Here is a 22,852-nt window from a genome sequence, read left to right on the forward strand (position 1 = left end):
ATTTCCCATTTAGAAAGAAGTTCCAGGTTTGCTCTGGTTAAAATTGAGTAACTGACACTGAGACATCAAATGGCTATGAACTGCCCATTATGAACTGGGTGATATCTGACCCCCTGAATCATAAAATTGGATGTGCACAGTAGCATTCTAGTCCTAAATGGAAATAGTATATATTGAGACTGGGCCCTAGCAGGTCCAGAAAGCATGAACAAAATAGGTAAGCAGGCAATTGAGATTTCCAGGATATTACTGTTACTTTAGCCTTCCCAGAGAATTACCTTTGCCAGTTAATAGAGGAAGAAAAAGCTCAGGCCTAATTTATAGAAAGAGCTACACTGAATGTCAGTATCAGGTAGAAGTGGATGGCTGTTGCATTAAAGCCTGAAAGATCTCAATGAAGAAAACTCTTTCCAATGGGCAGAACTTGGGGCAATCCATACATATGGGCAATTCATGTACCCATGTTTGGTTGGTTGTAACCAAACAGCCCTGTTGATAATCAAAAATCCTAAATGGGTTTTGGAATCACCCTCAGTGTGCAAGTGGCCTTAGCATCTGACCTTAAGTCCCCTTCCTTCTTGTCTATTCTACATAGAGCCAGTGATTTTATTTCATGGATGAGCCTTCACACATGCAGATAATGAAAATAGTGTGGCAGATTCTAGGCATAAGGCTTAGAGTATTTTATTTACATTTAGTATCAGCTTTCTCTTAGCCATCAAATTACTGTCCTTTAAGTGTTTTTGCAGTATTGGAGAAGGATGTAGGGTTATTAGAAAATGTTTATTTTGTTGCTAGAAACCAGCAGCAGATCATTGCTGTTTTTACGCAGAGAAAAAGGTTCAGATTTTTGTAATCCAAATCAATGTTTTCATTCCATGGAATTTTCAATTCTTTCTAGGGGGACTTTTAGGTTTCCTGTATTGCCAGAAATAAGCTGTTTGTCACAATGAACTATTAAGTTACCTTGATGTAAAAAGTAACTAAGTTGACCTGTTACTAATGTCTGATTAGTATCTTATATACTAAATATCTGAAAAATTTCTTAAACATATACATGTAGGAACCTGGTTTCTATTATTCATATCTAGAATGAGTATCTGGATGGGTAGCATTTTAGCCAGAGAACAAATGATTTCCTCTTCCTAGTAATTAAATAAATCTATGTCCTTTATTAGTATTTACAATTCACTCTTTAGTCTTATAAACTACTGGACACATTCACACACACTCCACCTCCATAATTAAACCTGAGCTCAGCGGCAAGAAATATGAAATATTTTGAAATGTGTATTTCCTTGTTTCAAGTCTCAAAATTTTATTCAAAGCAATAGTGTAAGACTGTAACATTTCCCATAAAACTTAATCCAGAAAAATACAGAGTCTCAGACAAATTCAAAGTGTTTTATTTTTAAAAATTCACAACTTCATTTTAAGACCATTATCTGGTGAGTGTGGAGAACAGCATGAAAATGAAGGTCTAGTGCATAAGCTCCTTTTAAGAGTGGAATCTCAAATGGAAGTCCTCTCTTAACCAGATGGATGTTAATGGCAGAAGTCTACAAAATGTCTATTTTAATTAAAAAATCACTGCCTGTCAAAGTTTTCCAGGCCTTACCCTGATGATCTGATGTCCTGACATATTGCCTCCAAAACAAATAGAAACCGTGCCCTCTCAAAAATACTCATCTTTTCAGAATCTGGCTAGATATTTATTTCTGACCAAATTAAATTGGCTAGGTAATAGTTTCTTTATTTTATTTTATTTTACAAATTAGATAACTCATCATAGTGAAAAAAGACTATAAGTTTGGGTTTGACTTTATGTACATCATCATGCTACATTTAAATAAATTACTAAGATTGATTTATGTTTAAGAAAAGAAAAATAGGTCAATAGATAACAATATCCAAATGTGGAAATGTAAAAGGTAAATTTTACTGTTCAAAAGTGGCTAATTATTCTAATATTTTGAGTGAAAACAAAACATAGGATAACAAAAAATATCTAGACTATCATGACTTTAAGGGAGGAAAAGGGAGAAATGGCTAAATGAACAAAAATATGATTTTAAAATTTCTGATAAAATGAATCAGATAGAAATTTACATAAAAGTAAGATAATCTATACCATTTCATCACCACTAGATGAACTCAGAGAAAACATTATCACAATTTTTATAAAGTACCGAGGGCATAAAAGTAAAGAGAAAATTATTTTTGGCAGAACCTACCTTGAATTACTGCCAAGCCTTAAATGTTCCAAGGGTAGCTTAAGATATCTGATGAACTCAAAACACAGCCAGGTTGTATAGTCTCTAAAATTTTGCTTCTTTATGGTTCTTATTTACAAAAATGTAAAAATGATATAACTTATTAATACTATGGGTTATCAGATATAAAATATCCAAGAGAACATACTCATTGACATTCCCTGGAAATCATAAATTCCAAAATAACTAGTAAAGAAATAATTGGCTTAATCTGAGCTAATGTCAAATTGAGGAAAGCCAAAATATCTATTGTCTAGCAAGGAGACACTTATGCATAAGAAATACAAAGTAAAGAGAGATTCAATCTACTCACAGGAAGTCCCTGTTTTCCTGGTAGCCCAACTTTTCCAGGGTTTCCTGAAATGCCATCTGCTCCATGGTGTCCTTGCATGCCTTTTGACCCTGGTAAGCCTGGAAGTCCCTTGGTAATTAAAAATTACTTGGATTATAGAGAGATGCTGTATAGGTGTTTAAATGACAAGTATCTTTATATTTGAGGTGGGGGGTGGGATATTTACATTTTTAATACTATTTTAATTCCTATCCAGGAAAAAATTTCCTCTGCTTCCTAGATGGATTCCTTAATGGTTTACTATTTGGATTCAACAGATGAGGTAACTGTCTTTCAAAGTTCTTGAAGCCAAAATGCCAAGCTAATCAGCAATGTGCTGAGTAACCGTTTCAGCTCTAGTGTAACTCTGCTGTTTCTCATTGTGCCAGTCCACACTTTATCTGATAATGGAAAAAAGGTCAATTATATGTATCTGTCAGCTTAGGATACAGGCTGTCATTCACCATCTGCAAAACCTTGTATTGTATTATTTTCCCAAGAAACAAATTACGGTTCTTTTTTGTTGAGCTTTGAATTAGATGATTATATGATTGAGTAAAGGTATGAACGTTTTGTTTCTACTCTTGGGAAATGATATTACCTATAGGAATCTGATCTAAATGTGCTTATAGTTTATTTTCATATTTTCTACTTTTTTTGAACCAGCACAGGACACCCACAATAGGCATCTAACCCGTGGTTTGGTGAGACCAGCAGGAAGCAAATCTTTGCTAATGAGTCAGTCAACACATACTTGCCAGGCCAGAGGAGAAAACAAATGGCTAAGATGAAATTAATCTTTGTTCGGTGGTGAAAGGATTAAGAATATTTTTTCTAAGTCTTTCTGTTTTAATTGCCAGGAAAATGAAAAGCCAAGTCCTTCAATTAAAATCCAGCCCATGTCTTTTTATTCATGCTTGAAGATCTCTGACCTTCGTCACCAACCATTTAGTCATGATGCCAAGTTCCATGTTTTTAATGGTTCACCATCAGAGTAGCATGAGTCCACAAAGAGGGCTCCGTAACACCATAAAAATAGTATCCTGCAGTCACCGAGGCTCACATTTAAACAGTAAGCTTGGTCTTGAGCTAATGGTCATATTTTGTTCCCTCTGTGTTCCAGCATGGGCTTAACTATTTTTTTTTAAGACAGTCTGATTTATCCAACCCTTGTCATAATTGGACCCAAACTTTTTGGCTTGCTACTGTTGCCAATTAAATTTAGAAAAACAAGAAAGGTGAAAAAGCCCTGTTACTTACAGGAATCCCAGGTTTCCCAGAAGGACCAGGAGCTCCTTTTTTCCCATCAGGCCCCTAAAAATGTGAAGTACAGTTGTCAATTGATTGTAATAAACTTAATGAAGCTGGAGGTATAGAAAAAAATGCTGAGACCAGGACACTCCAGCAAGTACTGTCGCCAACTAGTTGTATTATCACTGGGATTGTCATTTCATATTCCTGGGAGTCATTTTCTTCACCTGAAAATGAGAGAATTTGGCTAGATCATCTATGAATTTCAATCTAGTTTCAATTCTATGATTTAAGAATTTATATTATAAATCTAAAAGGGGACTAAATAGATTACTTAATTAATGTTGCTACTTTCAGGCAGGGCCTTTATCTCCTGTTGAATTAATTGTCTAAGTACTTACTTCAGTAAACATTTATTGAGCATTATGTATCAGGGCCTTGGTTATGTACTGGGATGCAAAGTCAAAGTTCCTGATTGCAAGGTACTTATGGTGTAGTTAGGGTCATGAACCAATAACCAAAAAATGTGTTTATCTGGAAGCACAGAGAAGAACATGTGAATCAAAGAAAATAAATTTATTTCCCACGGAACTGTTTGTTTTTCCATGTGTGTAATGTTTTAAATCATAATTGATTCAGCAGTAACTGGCCGGCCAAGATAGTTAGGAACTTTGTCCTTGCAAATCATGCCATTATTCTGATGATAATCTAAAATTGTTTTAAAAAGAAAAATGTGGGAGAGAGTGACCTAGTTCACAAATAAGAAAAAGGAGCACACTGTCATTACCAGATAAATTTCTCAGAACTCATCAAAACTTTTTCACAAACAGGATAATTCCAACAAAATGGGATATTAAGTTACTCAAGTTTGAAGATAAATTGTATCAGAGATTCAATTTGACAACAATAACAAAATAAATAATTTCATATTACATCTTCTAAAAATGACCTTAAACAAATTTAAGAAACAGTATATGCAGTCACTAAGAAAAAGGGGCATTTTCTATGAGATAAAAATCCAACTTTGTTAGAATGTGATAATGGGGAGATAATAGATGAAGGGTTCTATCTCCGTTTGGAAAACTATTTTACTTGCCTTAAAAAGTCACCAATGCAAAGTCTTTTTAAGGGTAAGGATATCAGAAAATGGGACAGTTGGTGGCCAAATTTTAGATTTAGTTGAGGAAAGTACAATTTCTGGAGCATAAGATCCCTATAATAAAATACATCTTTCAGAACACAATAAAGAAGTAAAATAAGGAAATAAAGACTTTTAAATATTGAAAAAAATTTCTGATTTCAATTATCTTGAGTAGCACTAATTATATAGTATATATATTGTGATAATATTCAAATATGTCAATCAGTGTGCTTTTGCCTTCAAGGTATTTATTTTTATGCAAAGTGGTAGATCTGTTTTACATTTTTTATTTTTAAAAGAGACTTTTCTTTATCTTACGAATTTCAAAATAGTCCTCTGAAACTCATGCTGGTATAATAGTTTGAGAATAATTTAGTACTTTGAGAAGAATATATTTTTAAAATACAAAAACCTGATTTTAAAATATTAAAAGTCTATCTGAGTATCAAAATAATGTTATAAAGGACCCAAAAACAAGGTTATAAAGTCATAAAATTTATGCCATAAAGAACAAATTTAGAAGAATTATAATAATGTAAGGGAACTTTTCCTGCCTAAGGGGATATAAAAATTTGCAAATTTGAGAAAGGTAAGGAGAAAAACAGAAGAGATTCAAGACTGTTAGACACTGACAGGTATCTCTGAGAAGAGCCATTGACCCAACTCTGCCCTCGAGTCTTGGAGTGGGCAGAAACAATAATACTCCCAGACAAATTCGGGGATTTGGGCACTGAGATGATAGCTAGGGAGACTCATTGAGAAGGCCACATAAACTGCTCTGTCAGTAATAGAGTAGAATATCTGCATAAGATGTCTAGTGTGTTTGAGAAAGTCTGAGACCCCCAGGCACCCAGTGTGGTATGTGAAACAGCAGAATGTCATTTCCATGTGGCCAAGAACAGGAGTATATGGTCCTTAGAGGCCTAAGGAGACTTTGTACCTGAGATGAGAAAACAGCTGTACACACCAGCATGGATCAAAGAGCTGCTGCTAAAAGGCCTAAGTAGATGCCAACATGGTGGGATGATGGCCCCTGGGGGCCCAGGGGGATGAGGAGCATTTCAGTGGCCGCTCATGTGAACAGATGACTGAAGAGCAAATGGTGAAAACTCTAAATCAGACACAGGATATTTGAGTGGATGGAGTTAAAGACAGTCAGTTGATTAATTTCCACCCATCAGGTTTCTACTGCCAGGCAGGATGGACACTGAGGTCAAATGTTAAAGTTCTATTATAAAGAACATAAACAAAGCTATACTTTAAGTGTACCTGAATTAATGGCATAAGGTTCAGAAATGCTACACGTGTATGTGAGTGTTTTACTTCAAATATTCAAATACCAAAATAAAAACAAAGAGATTCACATATCATCACAAATGGATCACACTTTGGGATGACCATTATGATAGGGATTATTTCAGAAGAGTAATAATCCTTATTACAATTATTGGCACCATAACTAAAAGGAAATAGGCCAGTTACAAAGACCAGTCTTACAAAGGTGGTTTTAAATACAAAGAGATCAACAAAGTGTAGAACATTGGTACCTTTTCTGAATATGTGCATCTAACAAAAAATCTTAAAATTAGAATTGCTGGATAGTCCCATAGATAAAGTAAAAGCCGAACACTAGTACACATTAATCCTAAACAGAGGTGGTCTGTTCAGAATAAAATTACAGATTGGGCCAAAGACAAAGAAAATATGTTGTTTTATAAAGTGTTAGTAGATGATTAATTTGGTATTATAAGAAGGAATAAAAAGTCACTCTTCAACCAATCCCAGAATTCAAATATAATAAAGCTATTAAGTATTCTATACTACTTTCAAACTTAACTTACTCATATTTACAAACAGACCTTTCTGTCCTCACAATAAGAAAGGCAAGTTAATTTTACATATAGTCTTTAGAGTGAATGTAAAATTGTGCTTTTTCTTTTTTGGTTTGGCTAGCTTTGAAAAACAGAATGGCCCATTTGAAATAAGATCCATTTAAAACAGCTTTCTGTTCATTGGGATTGTTATCAGTTCACAGACTATAGAGAAGATAGCTTGACTCTTCCAATAATGGACATTTTTAAAGATGTCACTATAGTCCAAACCCTTGTTGGCTTGTTTTTTATTTAAATGAAGCTGAAGGACAGTTACTACAATACTTTGCTAGTTCTAATTTTGTTAGAGAGGGTAGCTTTAACATATAAACACAGACTGAAAGAGTTAGGCAAGAATTATACTGTTTCTCTTCTTTTTTTTTTAACCAAGAAATATCAATTCACTAAAATCTGGTATTTTGTTTTGGGAGAAAAGTAAGATTTTGGCTTCAGTCTTAGTTTTTGAAAGCCATTACAACCCAGTTTATTACCTTTGCATTACAAAAGTCTTCTAAAAAACATAATGGTTCTGCAGTTGGTTTTGACTTGCTCTAACTTTTCTTTATAGTTGTCTGCCGATTCACCACTGAGGGCTCAACAAATGAATTCATTGGTTAAGTAAAATTAATCATACTTTACTTAATTTATAAAATATTTCAAAATAGAAGGCTTTTGTGTAATAATAGGAGTCAGGAAATGAAATTTCTATTGTTGGTTCTATTAAGTAGTTCTGTGGTTTTAGGTAATTCATAATCTCTCTGGGACTTAAATTTCTTCATCTGAAAAATGAGAGCAAGGACAATTTCTAAAACTAAAACACAAATTTAAAGCTTTGCAAAAACAAGATGACAGCAATTGGGCAGGACCCACCTTCACCGAAGGTGTCCCTAGTGAATAATACTTGGTCAATGACTATTCTTGTAGCAATTACTACTATATTAAATTCTAAGGGGCTTTTAAATGTAACCTTGGACTGTATGCCAGTACTGCCTGAAGTAGGAAAGAACTAGTTCCCCTGGATTATACAGAATTTAAACCATGGCTCTTCATCACCGTTCAGTTCCAGTACCCAGGATGAGCTGACCAGGTAGGCTAGAAATGCAACTGTCTAGTAAGAATATTTGATTTTCACTGATAACATTTTGACAGATACTAAAAACATAAAAAAAAAAATTCTTCTTGAGATACCTCAAAAAAAAAACCCACAACGAAACAAAAGACAAAAAATGAAACACTGAGAATATGAAAGTACTAACTGTAAAAAATTAGAAATGTTAGAATCAAACCTTGGGAGAGCACTTATGTTCTCAGGCACTAAGCAGGCCCAGTGTTCTGGGTTCACCTCTTTTTCCACTACTTTTGCCAATTTGGGTATTAAGAATTCTGAGTGAGTGAGACAACTATCTTCTTTCTCTGCATTTTTTCTTGGTAATGCTTGCCTTCAATGGGTTACTTTTATCCATTGTTTATTATTAATTCTTATTTATTAGGGAAGCTGGCAGGGAGTTACTAGAAAGATGCTAAGATTATTCAAAACAGCTTTAGGTGAATGAATTCTCATGTAATATCAGATTCAACCCAATTTTGTTACTTAGTCCATTTATTACCTACTCCCACAGTAGGAAATCCAAATGTGGGTGATGACTGCTTAACAAAGTAGGGGAAACATAGTCTTAAATTCATTATTTTTTATCCATTCTCACCTAATTTATTATTGAAATAGAGGCCATCTTCTAAAAATTTAATTTAATAAACAGCAGGTCAAATCAGAATGTCATGAAAAGCAGAGCAGCAATGAACTGATGGTGCAAATTACAAAGCCAGGTTGTAATGCAACAAACTTACAAGGAGGTTGAGGAACACCTGTGAATGAGCAGGGAAAGAGATGGCTCAGTTCCATAAGCCAGCAGATTTTTAGTTTGCTTAATAAAAAATGATTGATTTGTACAGAAAAAATACTTTAGTAATTATGAGTCTTTATCACATAGTCAAAATATTTCTACCTTTCTACAACAGCTAATAGATTTGACTGATGGGTTTTCACTCTGCAGTGACGGTTTTAAGGCTTGTTGGTATTTCTGCTTGAACTCCCAAGGAGAGACAATTAGTTTGAGATAACCTTAGGCAATTTTCACAAAGCCAGAGTAGGCGGCAGGTAAAGGGAAATTGGACGGCAGTCAAAACACATGGATTAATCAATAATCATGTTTTAGCACAATTATTGACAAATAACCTGTTTACAGCAGAGCCTACAGTGATCCTTGATCTGGAATGAAGAATTATCATTTAAATTACAGTGAACAGCAACTCATTGTGTCTCTGCTTTCTCAAGTCTACAATAAATTTCAAATTTTCTTAAACAATTTTAACTTACTTCAGATCCTCTCTCTCCTTTTAGTCCTTGGTCACCCTGGTCACCTGGCTCACCCTTAATAGGAACCAAAACAGAAATCACATATGAAGCAGAGACCAAATAAGATACATTAACATTCATATTTTTTAAATTCTAGAATTAGAAAGAATGCTTTCAAAACATACTGGGGGGCCTTGTTGTCCAGTGGCACCTCTTGGTCCTGGTAAACCCACATGACCCTAGGAATAGAAAAGATTATTATGGAGTCAGCAAAGACATGTGACTTAGAGCATAGGGTATCATCGCTTAGAATGGTAGCAAAATGTTGTGAAATTCTATTTAAGTATCACAGATTATGATTCTCTCTTGGAAATAGTATAGAACATAATAGTCACTAGATATTAGGATTACTGAAAGTAATAGAGTTTTTATTTTTCATATAGTCACTGCAGTGGGTTGAATGGTGGTCCACCAAAAGATGTTTATGTCCTAATCCCCAGAACCTGCTAAAGTGATCTTATTTGGGATAAGGGTCTTTACAGATATCATTAAATTAAGGATCTTAAAAAGAGATTATCCTGGATTATCCATGTGGACCCTAAAGAGCCACAGAGAAGGGGGACAGGCACAAGCCAAAGGAGAGGGCCTGAGAAGGCAGGGGCAGAGACCAGAGTGACACAGCCTCAAAGAACAGCATCAGCCACCAGATGCAGGGAAAGGCAAGGAAGGATTCTTCCCTAGAGTCCCTGGAGGGACCATAGCCCTATTGACCTTGATTTCAGATTTCTGGTATCAAGAATTGTGAGAAAATAAATTTTTTATTATTGGCTTCCCAGTTTGTGGTCATTTGTAAAGGCAGGCTCAGGTAACCAATGCAGTAAGTAACCAAAGGAATAAATAGTTTGAGAACAAATTTCTTTTTCACTCTATTCCCACTGTAGAAATGTACTATAGCCCCCATTTTATGAAGTTCAGAGCTGTTTGGATAGATTTACTGGGCTGAAGACTGGGAGTTGTTACTGTATATAATGCTAAGACACATCAATTGACATTCAGCAATCTATCACCACCCTAGCCCTCCTCAGAGGAAATGTTGACTTACCACATTTCCCTCTACAAGCATGTAAACAGAAACTAGCAACAACCTAAAGGCATGTCAGGTGAGAGGTAGACATGAATAATTCTGCATAGTATTTCTGTCATCTCTTCCCCTACAGTCATTTCAGATTAATTTCTTCCTATTCTCTGTATATTATAGAAGGAAAGTCTTGGGGATGATAGGTACCAGGTATATCTCTGTTTGCTGGGCTAGGAGAAGAAAGGACTGCATACATAAGCTAACAGTATTCTCACAGAAAGATCAAACTGAAGCCATCTTTGTTTGCATTGTTTGAGACAAAGGTTTATGATTTTGAGACCCAATTTCCTGATGAAGGAAAGAAATTGTGTTTAAGGGACTGAACAGTGGCAAGAGAGAAAGGCTAGTTTGGAAAGCTTTCTATAGCATATGGACTATAGAAAACCATTATCATACATGACCCTTCTCAGCAAAACATAAGTGGAATTAGCAAATAACAGAATTGAGTCAGTCAAGAAGGAACTTGGTACAAGGAAAATGACTACTATAGGTTATTGATTAAACAGGAATCAGGAGAGAAGTAATTGGTGAAAAGCTGAAGTTATGGAGTGAAGTGAGAGTAAGAATATAAGCAAACCACAAAACTCAAAACAATAGTGGCCAATTAAGATTTTGCCACCATTCTCATCAGTAGTTTTACAGAGACCTTTTCAGAATGATCATAGAATAGCCAGTTGCCTCTCTTGGCTTTGTGAAGTCTGGATAGAAATCTCAATAAAAAACAAACGTGTTTTCTAGGAGTTTCTCTATACTTCCTCTGGTGCTTTCCATTCAGATAAAGTTTGGCAGAAGCCATTTTTTTCTGCAGTGGTAAAAACTGAATATGCTGTAGTAAATATTATTATAAATGTATAGAGAAAAGGATATGGGGAAATGATTGATTTTGCCTGATTATGTTAGTGGTGGAATGAATTGGATGGCTGAGGGAAGCCTGGAAAGGATTTTTTTTTTCAAGGGAAGTGATAAGCTGAATCTTGGAGGATGACTATTCCAGGTAGTAAAGCAAAAGGGAGATATTCTGGCAGAAGGAATAGTAGGGGGAATAATTGGAGACTCATCTGACAGAACATGTTGAGTGGAGAATGAACTTGAGAGGGCTACGACCCAGGATTGTAAGCCCAGTTAGAAAACTAGTAAAGTAGTTCAGACAAAAACACTTAAAGCCTTAAGTTCCAGAGATACTTAAGAAGTCAAAAGACGTGGTCCATTGAATTTGAGAGATGAGCAGAGAAGGAGAGGAGTGAGAGATAGTAGGGAGAAGAGAGAGGAATCAAGACAGACAGAATGACAAAGACAGAGAGAGAGGATTCATTTACTGGCTTGGACATCTGGATGTCTGGTGGTACCATTCACTGGACTGAGGATACAAAAAGAGGAGGATCAGGTTTGGGGAGGATGATAATACTACAGTTAGGGACATTCTGAGTTTAAGGTGCCTGGAAATCATGTCCAATAGCTACTTGGATATGATTCTAAGTGATGACCAAGTGATGATTTAGTTATTGTTATTTTATTGTGTGCAAAAAATTATATGGTCTTTGCCAAACCAAAGTAAAATCAAGTTGAGATACAACACAATTTATTCAATGTACTTCTAGGACTTCATCTCACTCAAGTTTAGTCTGACTTAATCTTAATATCTTCATGTTTTAAATGTGGATGTTGGCAGTATAACATGCTATTCCCACTATATCTTCTGGCTCTCTCAAACCTCAAATGAATTTACCTTGACCTATGTGATGTATAGTTTTCTGGGTGAAAGATATAATTTACTACACCTGTTTTTATATGACCTAAAGGTTCTTATTCTATATGTCGGCTGTATGTAATGTCTATGAAGGCAGGGACTGTGTCTGGGCTGTCCGGTGTTATATTTATGGCACCTGGCTCTGCTCTTGGTCCATGTCAGACACTCAAATATATGCTGAACGACCAGAGATTTTCTAATATATGATACTTTTTATGTGTCAGAGGAAATAAATATGTCACATATAATGACATCTAATTAGTATTTATTGATGATAATGAGCAAGACACTTGACTTTTGTAAATCTTAGTTTCTTTAAGAGTAAAAAAAAGCAAAGGATGGAGAGAGGGGTTTAAAAAAATTTCTGACAGCAAAATGGAAACAAAATTTGCATTATTCATTCTATTTTTTTTTCTCCAATGGTATAATCATGAGTTCTTTCAACTGTAAGAATATTTGTGAAGTATAAAGTGTTTTTAAAAAGCTTGGTGATTATTCAGCTGTAAGATACATTCGACAACATGGATGAACTTTGAAAACATTATGTTAAGTGAAGAAGCCAGGCACAAAAGGTTCTAAATTGTGCTATTCTATTTATATGAAGTATCTAGAATAGATAAATCAATAGAGACAAAAAAGTACACTAGTCGTTGCCAGAGGCAGGGAGAAATAGTGACTGCTTAATGGATATGAGGTTTCCTTCCCGGGGTGATGAAAGTACTCTGAAACTACGTAGCATGTGATGGCTACACAGTACTGTGAATGTACTAAATTTCTCTGAATTGTACACTTTAACATGGTTAAAACAGTACACTTTATGTTATGTGTACTTTAGCACAATAAGAGAAAAAGCTTGATGGTAATGCTAACCATCAATTCACTAGAGTAAAATGATAGCATATATAATATCCATAAAGAAAAAAGCAAACATTTAAAAATATCACCCAAGGCTACAATAGAATACTCCAACTCTAAATAAAGCATGGTTCCCCTGTATGAATCAAATTTGTGCTTGAGAAAACTTGGCAGGGGTTAAGTTTGGTTATTTCATGACTTTGAGATGTCTAAGCAGTAAAATTAGTGTGGTTGTCTGGCAGGAGAGAGCTATATAGTACAAACTACCAACAAATGATAAAATGATCCCTAAAGCATAAGGACAAAGGATAGAATACAACAGAAAAGAAGATGTGGATCAAACTAGTTCATGAAACATCCACAGTTGAAAATTTCATCAGGAGTATGTGTGGAATGAGGAAGGAAAAATAGGTTCCATAGTGAGCCTAGGGAAAAGTTTTCCTCTAAAGAAGAATTTCTGAAGAATGTGTGATTATCCAGAATAATGGGGGCAGAGTTTTTCTTCTGTTAACCAGGTGAAGAGATTCTTTTCCTGTTTCAATAGAAGAGTAGACTGTTTGCCAGTAAATATGCTAATTTAGTTACCAAATGTTTTGTAGTTGGTAGAGGCCAAAATAAGATACTGCAAGAACCTGATTTCCTGAGCATGTGTGGAGAAGTCTTACACAGAAAAAGCAAAGGAAATTTAAGAAGTTTCTAAAATTATGCTGGAAGCAGTGGGTTGGCTTCTCAACCCAAAGAAAAGGTACTTCAAGTAAATCCACTGGATTTCTTGGATTAGGGAACATTTGTACATACAAACATTATAAAATTGGAAACAGAATATGTGTATATCTTTCTTGAAAAAGTTTCTCTGAAACTGGAAAAATTATAAGATGGCCATCACAATAGTTCCACAAACATTTATATCTATCTTCATCATTTCCTTCAAAGAGAGTTTTAGGAGGTGAAAATTGATTTTCATATTTTGGGCTTGAGAAAATCAATTTATTAATGGTAGTTATCTACCTACCATTGTTCATTCATTCTTGATACTTAAGGCTTAATTTCAGACATTATCACAAAACTTTTACACACAAGAGGTATATATTGGATCAAATAACCTATTAATTCACTATTAAAAATGAATTATGTTTATGTGCATTTTATATACTATTAGGTACAGGGCTCAGAAAAAGACATTATATAAGAAAGAAATCATATGAAAATTGAGGAGCTAAGATATCTGCACATTAAAAATAATTAGCAATAGAAGATGGTAAAAGATGCTTGTACTGAATAGTTTCTATAAACAATAAATATAGGACTACAGAAGAGGGAAAGAGTGCTGCTGCTAGAGTGGGTCAAGGGAAAAGTGGTTTGATCTGGATTATAAAATAGATAGGATTTATTTTATGTAAAGGTTATATAATATTGTAAGCAGGCAGAGAATATTGGGAGCAAAGGAAAAAAGCAACTATAGGAGAGAGTTAGCAGATGAACATTTTGTTTAGAAACTGGCATCATAAACAAAAGGGAAAAGAACAGAAAGCCAGGAATACAGAACACCCTTTACACAAATGTGCTAATAGAAAATGACATTGAATAAATTTTACACATAGTCTAATATAATCCTGGCTTATGAAGTTGGCCACATAAACTCTTTCCAAGAATGGAAGAGGGTAAGAATTGACACAAGGCTTGAAAATATAATGGCATTCACCCAATCATTTGACTTTTTATTGAATTGTTACTATACTGGGAACTTTGTGTTCTAGAAATTGGGGATATAATGGTAAAAAACAAACAAGAGTCTTATTCTCATAGATCTTACACCTTGGTGGAGGAAGACAGACAATAAACAAAAAGAATGTATACAAAAATGGTAAAATAATACACATAGCATTAAAGGTCATGAAAGAAATCAAGAAACATGACAAAAAGTGATGGATAAAGAAGGCCTCTCAAGAAGTAACATTTCAGCTGAGATCTGAATGATGAGAAAAAAAGCAGCAAGGGAAGAAATGAAGGTGTTTCTGGAAAGAAGAAACAGATAGTACAAAGAGGTAGGCTTCTAAGATCAAAACCATAAGACAGTACTAGTTACCATCAATGATGCTCATTTTCATTTGAAAATGAACAGAACCAGAGAGTTCAAATGAAATATAGGAGGTGTGAAATCTGTAATAATTACCTTATATCCCTCTGCTCCTGGCTCTCCTCTCTCTCCTTGTTCCCCCATTGGACCCTAAAGAGACCACATGCAAAAATAATCAATTTCACAGCTGGATCTAAGTATTTGTGAATTCAGACGATACAGTCAATGTGGAATATTTTTTTTCCTCCAAAGAATAGAAAGCCAAATGTATAATAATTTCTTTAGTTCCACTAAATAATTTCAAAGGATTGAATTTCAATGACACCAAGAATATCATAAGCACTGAACTATTTAAAATAAAGAGAATCTCATAATGATTTTGCTATGAAAAACATTGAAGGAATGAAGTCCAGTTACATAATATGAATTTTCAGATGAGTAAAATATGTTATACATGATATGAGAATAGCTTTCATTTTCACTTAATGTTAAAATGACTGGAAAATATTTAAGCTGGACCAGCCACTTAATTTTCCACTAATGAGAAAGGGTTATATTTAATGATTTATTTATTTAAGTACAGTTTACATATAATATATCAGTTTCAGGCATATGACAGTATTTCAACATCTATATACATTAAAAAATGATCAACATAATAAGTCTAGTTACATCTGCCACTATATATAGCTGTTATAATATTATTTACTATATTCCCTCTACTGTACATGTCCTTGATTTATTCATTTTATAACTGGAAATTTGTACCTCTTCATCCCCTTTACCTATTTTGTCCATCCCTACATCCCTCTCCCCTCTGACAATCATCAGTTTTTAGGAGTCTATTTCTGTTTGTTTTTCTTTTTCTTTTTTTAGATCCCACATATAAGTGAAATCATACAGAATTTATCTTTCTCTATCTTAATTATTTCACTTAGCATAATACCCTTCAGGTCCAATCATGTTGTCACAAATGGCAAGATTTCATCCTTTTTTATGGCTGAGTAATATTTCTTTATCTATCTATCATCTATCTATCTCTATCATCTCTCTATCTATCAATTATCTATCTACTATCTATCTATCTATCTATCTATCTATCTATCTATCTATCTATCTATCTATCATCTATCTATCATCTATCATCTATCTATCCATCATCTCATATCTTCTTCTTTATCCATTCATCTATTGATGAACACTTAAATTGCTTCCCTATCTTAACTAATGTAAATATTGTTACAGTGACCATAGGGATGCATTTGGAATTAGTTTTTTCATTTTCTTCAGATAAACACCCAGAAGTGGAGTTGCTGGATTGTATGGTATTTCTGTTTTTGATTTTTTTGTGGAATCTCCGTACTGTTTTCCATAGTCACTGCACAAATTTATATTCTCACCAACAGTGCATGAAGGTTCTGTTTTCTCCACATTCTTGCCAACACTTGCTATTTCTTTGTCTTTTTGATATTAGCCATTCTGACAGGTGTGAAGTGGTATCTCATTGTGGTTTGGGTTTCCATTTCCCTGATGATTAGTGATGTTGAACAACTTTTCATATGTCTGTTGGCCATCTGCGTATCTTTTTTGGAAAAATGCCTTTTCAGGTTCTCTTCCCATTTTAAAAACTAAGATTACTGGGGTATTTTTTGCTATTGAGTTATATGAGTTCTTTATATGTTTTGGGCATTAACCTCTTCTTTGATACATCATTTGCAAATATTTTCTTCCATTCTGTAGATTGCCTTTTCATTTTGTTGATGGTTTCCTTCATTGTGCAAAAGCTTTTTAGTTTGATGTAGCCCCACTTGTTTATTTTTGTTTTTGTTGCCCTTGCCTAAGGAGACAGATCAAAAAAAATATTGCTAATATGGATGTCCAAGAGTTTAATGTCTATGTTTTCTTCTAGGAGTTTTATGCCTTCAGGTATTATATTTATGTCTTTATTCCATTGTGAGTATTTTTTTTGTATATGGTGTAAGAAAGTGGTCCAGTTTAATTCTTTTGCATGTATGTAGCCATCCAGTTTCCCCAGAACAATTTATTGAAAAGACTATCTTTTCCCCAGTGTATATGATCTTGCTTCCTTTGTTGTACATTAATTGACCATATAAGCATGGGTTTATTTCTGAGCTCTCTTTTCTGTTCCATTGATCTATGTGTATGTTTTAGTTCCAGTACTATACTGTCTTGATTACTATTGCTTTGTGATATAGTTTGAAAGCAGGAAGCATTGATATCTCCAGTTTTGCTTTTTTTTCTCTCTCAAGATTGTTTTGTCTACTTGGGGTCTTTTGTAGTTATATAAAAATTTTAGGATTGTTTGTTCTAGGATTGTTTTTTACCTCTTTGGTTAAATTTAATTCTAGGTACTTTTTTAATTCAATTGTAAAGGATTGTTTTCTTAATTTCTGTTTCTCTTATATTTGTATAAAGAAATACAACAGATCTCTGTTTTTTTGTATACTGCAGCTTTACTGAATTCATTTATTAGTTCTAATAGGTATTTTTGGAGTCTTTAGGTTTTTTTAAAAATAAATAGTATCACACCATTTGCAAATAGTGATAGTTTTACTTCTTCCTTACCAATTTGGATGTCTTTTTTTCTCTTTTTCTTGTCTTATTGCTGTGGCTAGGGCTTCCAGTACTATGTTGAAAGAAAGTGGCAACAGTGAACATCCTTGTCTTGTTACTGAACATGGAAGAACACTTACAGCTTTTCAACTTTCAATATGATGTTGCTTGGGTTTGTCATACGTCACCTTTATTATACTGATGTATATTTCATCTTTACCCACTTTGTTGAGTTTTTATCATGTACAGATGCTGAACTTTGTCACATCTTTTTCTGCATTCAATGAGACGATCATCATATGGTTTTTATCCTCAATTTTCCTAATGTGGTATATACCATGTTGATTGATTTGCAGATATTGAACCATCCTTTCATTCACGGAATAAATACCACTGGATTGTAGTGTATGATTGTTTTAAATATTGTTGAATTCAGCTTGCTAATGTTTTGTTGAGGATTTCTGCATCTATGTTCACCAGGGATACTGACCTGTTTTCCTTTTTTTTCTAGTGTCCTTGTTTGATTTTGGTATCAGTATAATGCTGGCCTTACAGAATAAATTTGGAAGTGTTCCTTCTTCTAAATTTTTGTAATAGTTTGAGGGTAGGTATTAACTGCTTTAAATGTTTGGGTAGAATTCTCCTGTGAAGCTATCTGTTTACTGGACTTTAAGTTTTCTGAATTGAATTACTCATTCAATTTCATTACTGGTAATTCAGATTTTCTGATTTTTCCTTATATAGTCTTGGAAGATTGTGTTTTTAGGAATTTATTTCTTCGAGACAGTCCAAATTTTTGGCATATAATTGTTCATGGTAATTTCCTATAATTCTTTATATTTTTGTGGTGCCATTTGTAACTTCTCTTTCATTTTTAATTTTATTTGATTCCTCTCTTTCTTGATGAGTCTGGCTAAAGATTTATCAATTTTGCTTCTTTTCAATTCTTAGTTTTATTGATCTTTTCTCTGGTTTCTTAAGTCTCTATTTCATTAATCTCCACTATGATTTTTATTATTTTCTTCCTTCTGCTAACTTCAGGCTTTGTTTGTTATTCTTTTTCCAGTTCCCTTAGATGTAAGGTTAGATTTTATATTTGAGATTTTTCTTGTTTTTTGAGGTAGATCTATAGTGCTATAAACTTCCCTCTTAAAACTTCTTTTCCTACATCACATAGATTTTGGGACATTGTGTTTTCATTCATTTGTATCAAGGTATTTTGATTACCTCTTTGACCCATTAGGTATTTAGTAGCATGTTTAGCTTCCACTTGTTTGTGTGTTTTCTAATTTTTCTCTTGTAATTGATTTCTAGTTTCATAACATTTTGGTTGGAAAAGATGTTTGATATGATTTCTGTCTTGTTACATTTATTGTTTTGTGGACAACCATGCTCCATCCTGGAGAATATTCCACATGCATTTGAAAAGAATGTGTATTCTGCTGTTTTTGGATGAAATGTTCTGTGTATTTCTGTTAAGTCCACCTTGTCTAATGTGTCATGTAAGGCTTCTGTTTTCTTATTGATTTTCTGTCTGGATAATCTATCCACTGATGTAAGGATGGTGTTAAAAATCCTATTATTATTGTACTACTGTAAATTTTTCCCTTTAAATTTATTAATATTTACATATACCTTTAAGGTGCTCTTGAATGCATATGTATTTATAATTGTTATGTACTCTTCTTGGATTGATCCCTTTATCATTAAGTTATGTCCTTCTTTGTCTCTTGTTACAGACTTTATTTTAAAGTCTATTTTGTTTGGTGTAAAGTATTGCTACTGCAGCTTTATTTTTGTTTTCATTTGCATTCAATATATTTTTTCCATCTTCTTTCTTTCAGTACATATCTTTGTGTCTGAAGTGAGTTTCCTGTAGACAACATATAGATAGGTCTGTTAAAAAAATCCATTTAGTCACTCTATGTCTTTTGATCAGAAAATTTTGTTTACTTACATTTAAAGCATGTATTGACAGGTATGTACTTACTGCCATTTTGTTGTTTTCTGGTTGTTTTTGTAATTCTTTGGTCCTTTCTTCTTCTCTTGCTCTCTTTCCTTATAATTTGATGACTTTCTTTAGTCTTATGTTTGGATTCCTTTCTCTTTATTTATGTTTTGTTTATCTACTATAGGTTTTTTGGCTTGTGGTTACCATGAGGCTTATATGTAGAACCCTATGTATACAGCAGTCTATTTTAAGTTGACAGTCACTTAAATTTGAATACATTCTAAAAGCACTCCATTTTTACTACCCACTCCCTTTTTTATGTATTTGACATCATATTTTGCATTTAAAAAATTTTGTGTAACCCTTAAATAATTATTTAGATATAATTGGTTTTACTACTTTTGCCTTTAACCTCCATACCAGCTTTATAAGTGGTTGATCCACTTCTTTTTACTACATTCACTTTTACCAGTGAGATTTTTTCATAATTTTTTACTTCTAGTTATGATTTTTGTTTTCCACTTTAAAAAGTACCTTTAGTGTAGACAGTTTAATGGTGATGAACTTATTTAATTTTTGTTTGTCTGGTTGTAGGTTTTTTCCTTTTAGCACTTTGAATATAACATGCTACTCCCTTCTGGCTGCCAAGTTTTTTCTAAAAAATCAGCTGACAGATTTATGGTGTTCGCCTTGTACAACTTAACTGCTTTTCTCTTGCCATTTTTAAGAGTCTTTCTTAATTTTTATTATTTTTTGACACTTTAATTATTATGTGTCTTTGTGTGGATTTCTCTGGCCTCTCTATGATTCTTGGATCTGGGTGTTCCTTTCCTTTCCCAGGTCAAGGAGGTGTTCAGCTATTATTTCTTCAGATATGTTTCTGCCCTTTTCTCTCTCTACTCTCCTTCTGGAACCCCTATTATGGGAGTGTTAGTATTCTTGATGTTGTCTCTCAGGTCCCTTGAACTATCCTCATATTTAAAAATTATTTTTTCTTTTTGCTGTTCAGCCAAGATGCTTTCCACTACTTTGTTTTCCAAATCACTGATCTTTTTTTCTGTATCCACTACTATTTTATTCATTCTCTCTAATATATCTTTCATTTTAATTTTCTATCTCTTTGTTGAAAATCTCACTGTGTTCATCCATCTTCTCCTGAGTTTGGTGAGATTCTTTATGATCATTACTTTGAACTCTTTATCAGGTAGATGGCTTATCTCATTTAGATTTTTTTCCTGAGATCTTGTTCTTTAGTTTGGAACATTTTCTTCTCATTTTGCCCCACCTTCTGTGTTTGTTAGGTAGATCAACTATTGGTCTACTGGTCTTGAAGGAGTGGCCTCATGTAAAAAGTGTCCTGGGGCCCACAAGGGCCATCACCCCTGGTCGCCAGAACCAGGAGTGTCTCTTGTGTGCTCTGTGTGCACTGTCCTATTGTGTCTGGGCTGAGGTAGCTGTGCGTGCACTGGCCCCTACTGTGACTTGCTCAGAGTCCTGGCTGTGGGTAAATGGTGGGTGGAGTGGACCTTGGTATAGTTGGCTAGCTGTGATTGTTGTAGGCATGCTGATGGGAAGGCCTAACCCCCACCTCCCTGGGCAGCAGTCACTTTAGAGGGGTGCCCACAGTCCTAGCCAAGGCTGCCTTCTGAGTATGGCAGGGCAGGAGCCACTTTGGCAGGGCACCATTTAATGATCTTTTAAAAAAGTATCTAATAGCTAATCCCACTTTACCTTTCTTCATCATAGATTCTATTGTTTATTCTTTAATCTGAAATTTTTAATTCTTAAGACATAAATTAACCTAATAAAAATTACATTTATTAATTTTAATTCTTAAGGCTTTTTTCCAAACATTCCTAATATAAAATCATTGATATGATAAGCTATTTATGTTACCTAGTCTAAAGTGCACCTGAAAAATCAATTAGCACATACTATGGCCTACTGTCTAAAAAGAAACTCAAATTAAAATTAGTTGCCAAAACCATAAATTTTAATTTAGACCATTAATTGATAAGTTTTAACTTATTCCCATGTGGATAAAGTACTAGACATAATTAAAGACAATAATCTCTGACTCTGCTTTAGTTATTTAGAATATTCTTAGTTTGCTTCACACCTATCCCATGTCTACTAGATAAAATGACCATTGGTAGGTTAGACTTTTAAAATACTTATTATATTTCAGTGACATTCTTTGACCCCAGTATACCTCATTTGGAGAAATAAGCAATACTATACTCCATTTGCCCCAATTTTTCCACTTGCTTTTAAATTTTGCATTATTTTCATATTTTCTCCCATAGAGGTTTAGAGAGACCAGAACATATCTATAAAGAATTTTACATATTCTCACAGAAAAGCTTGCTTCTATAAGAAATGACTTGATTTAATTGGAAAAGCTGTAGAATCTTTTCTACCTTTATTTAAAACAAAATATAACTTTCAACCATCTCCAAAAAGTCAGATCAAAATATCAGTAGTGACTACATATTCTGACCCTTCTGCTTTATGATTCTTTTGTTCCACATGATATGTGGAATATGAAAAATGTAAAAAATTGTTTGTACTTCTGTGAAATAAGCATTTTTATTTTACCCATTTAATTTACATGTCCTTTAAGATTATTGTCAAACATAAACATAAAGACATTTATTCAGATGACCAAAGCTATAAAAGCTAATTTTCAGTAACCACCGTTACAGTTAACCCTTAAAATGCTTAATTATAAGAGTATATGATCTTTAAACAGTATTATTTCTAATAACCAATTATATAAGTTTTAAAAACATTTGGTGACTGTAAACTACTATAAAAAAGGATAGAGATAAGATTCTTAAAATACTTTAAAGGTCGGTCTGAATTTGATGATTAAAGAAATACCTACCATGAAACAAAAGCAAAAATGCACAAATGGAGCTACATCAAACTAAAAAGCTTCTGTACAGCAAAGGACACCATCAGAAGAACAAAAAGTCTTCCTACAGTATGGGAGAATATCTTTGTACATGACATATGTGACAAAGGGTTACATCCAAAATATCTAAAGAGCTCACCTGCTTCAACACCCAAAAAGCAAATAACCTGATTAAAAAATGAGCGGAGGATCTGAACACACTTCTCCAAAGAAGAAATTCAGATAGCCAACAAGTACATGAAAAGATGCTCCACATTGCTAATTATTAGGGAAATGCAAATTAAAACCACAATGAAGTATCACCTCACACCAGTTAGGATGGCCAACATCCAAAAGACAAGGAACAACAAATGCTGGTGAGGATGAGGAGAAA

At 33.8% G+C, this 22,852-nt stretch overlaps 1 protein-coding gene across 5 annotated transcripts in view; it reads right to left on the minus strand.

Annotated features, from left to right (window-relative positions):
• Window positions 1–22,852, minus strand: part of COL24A1 (collagen type XXIV alpha 1 chain) — a 377,298-nt gene that overhangs the window by 58,333 nt on the left and 296,113 nt on the right. For all 5 annotated transcript variants that reach the window (XM_036890301.2, XM_057500389.1, XM_057500388.1 and 2 more), the window contains 5 exons: window positions 15,134–15,187; window positions 9,406–9,459; window positions 9,242–9,295; window positions 3,865–3,918; window positions 2,587–2,694 (listed from right to left, as the gene is read on the minus strand). In XM_036890301.2, the coding sequence (XP_036746196.2) occupies window positions 2,587–2,694; window positions 3,865–3,918; window positions 9,242–9,295; window positions 9,406–9,459; window positions 15,134–15,187 (324 nt within the window). The remainder of the gene's footprint in view (window positions 1–2,586; window positions 2,695–3,864; window positions 3,919–9,241; window positions 9,296–9,405; window positions 9,460–15,133; window positions 15,188–22,852) is intronic.

The sequence above is a fragment of the Manis pentadactyla genome, chromosome 4 (assembly GCF_030020395.1).
Source record: "Manis pentadactyla isolate mManPen7 chromosome 4, mManPen7.hap1, whole genome shotgun sequence".
In the NCBI taxonomy this organism is placed as follows: Eukaryota; Metazoa; Chordata; class Mammalia; order Pholidota; family Manidae; genus Manis; species Manis pentadactyla.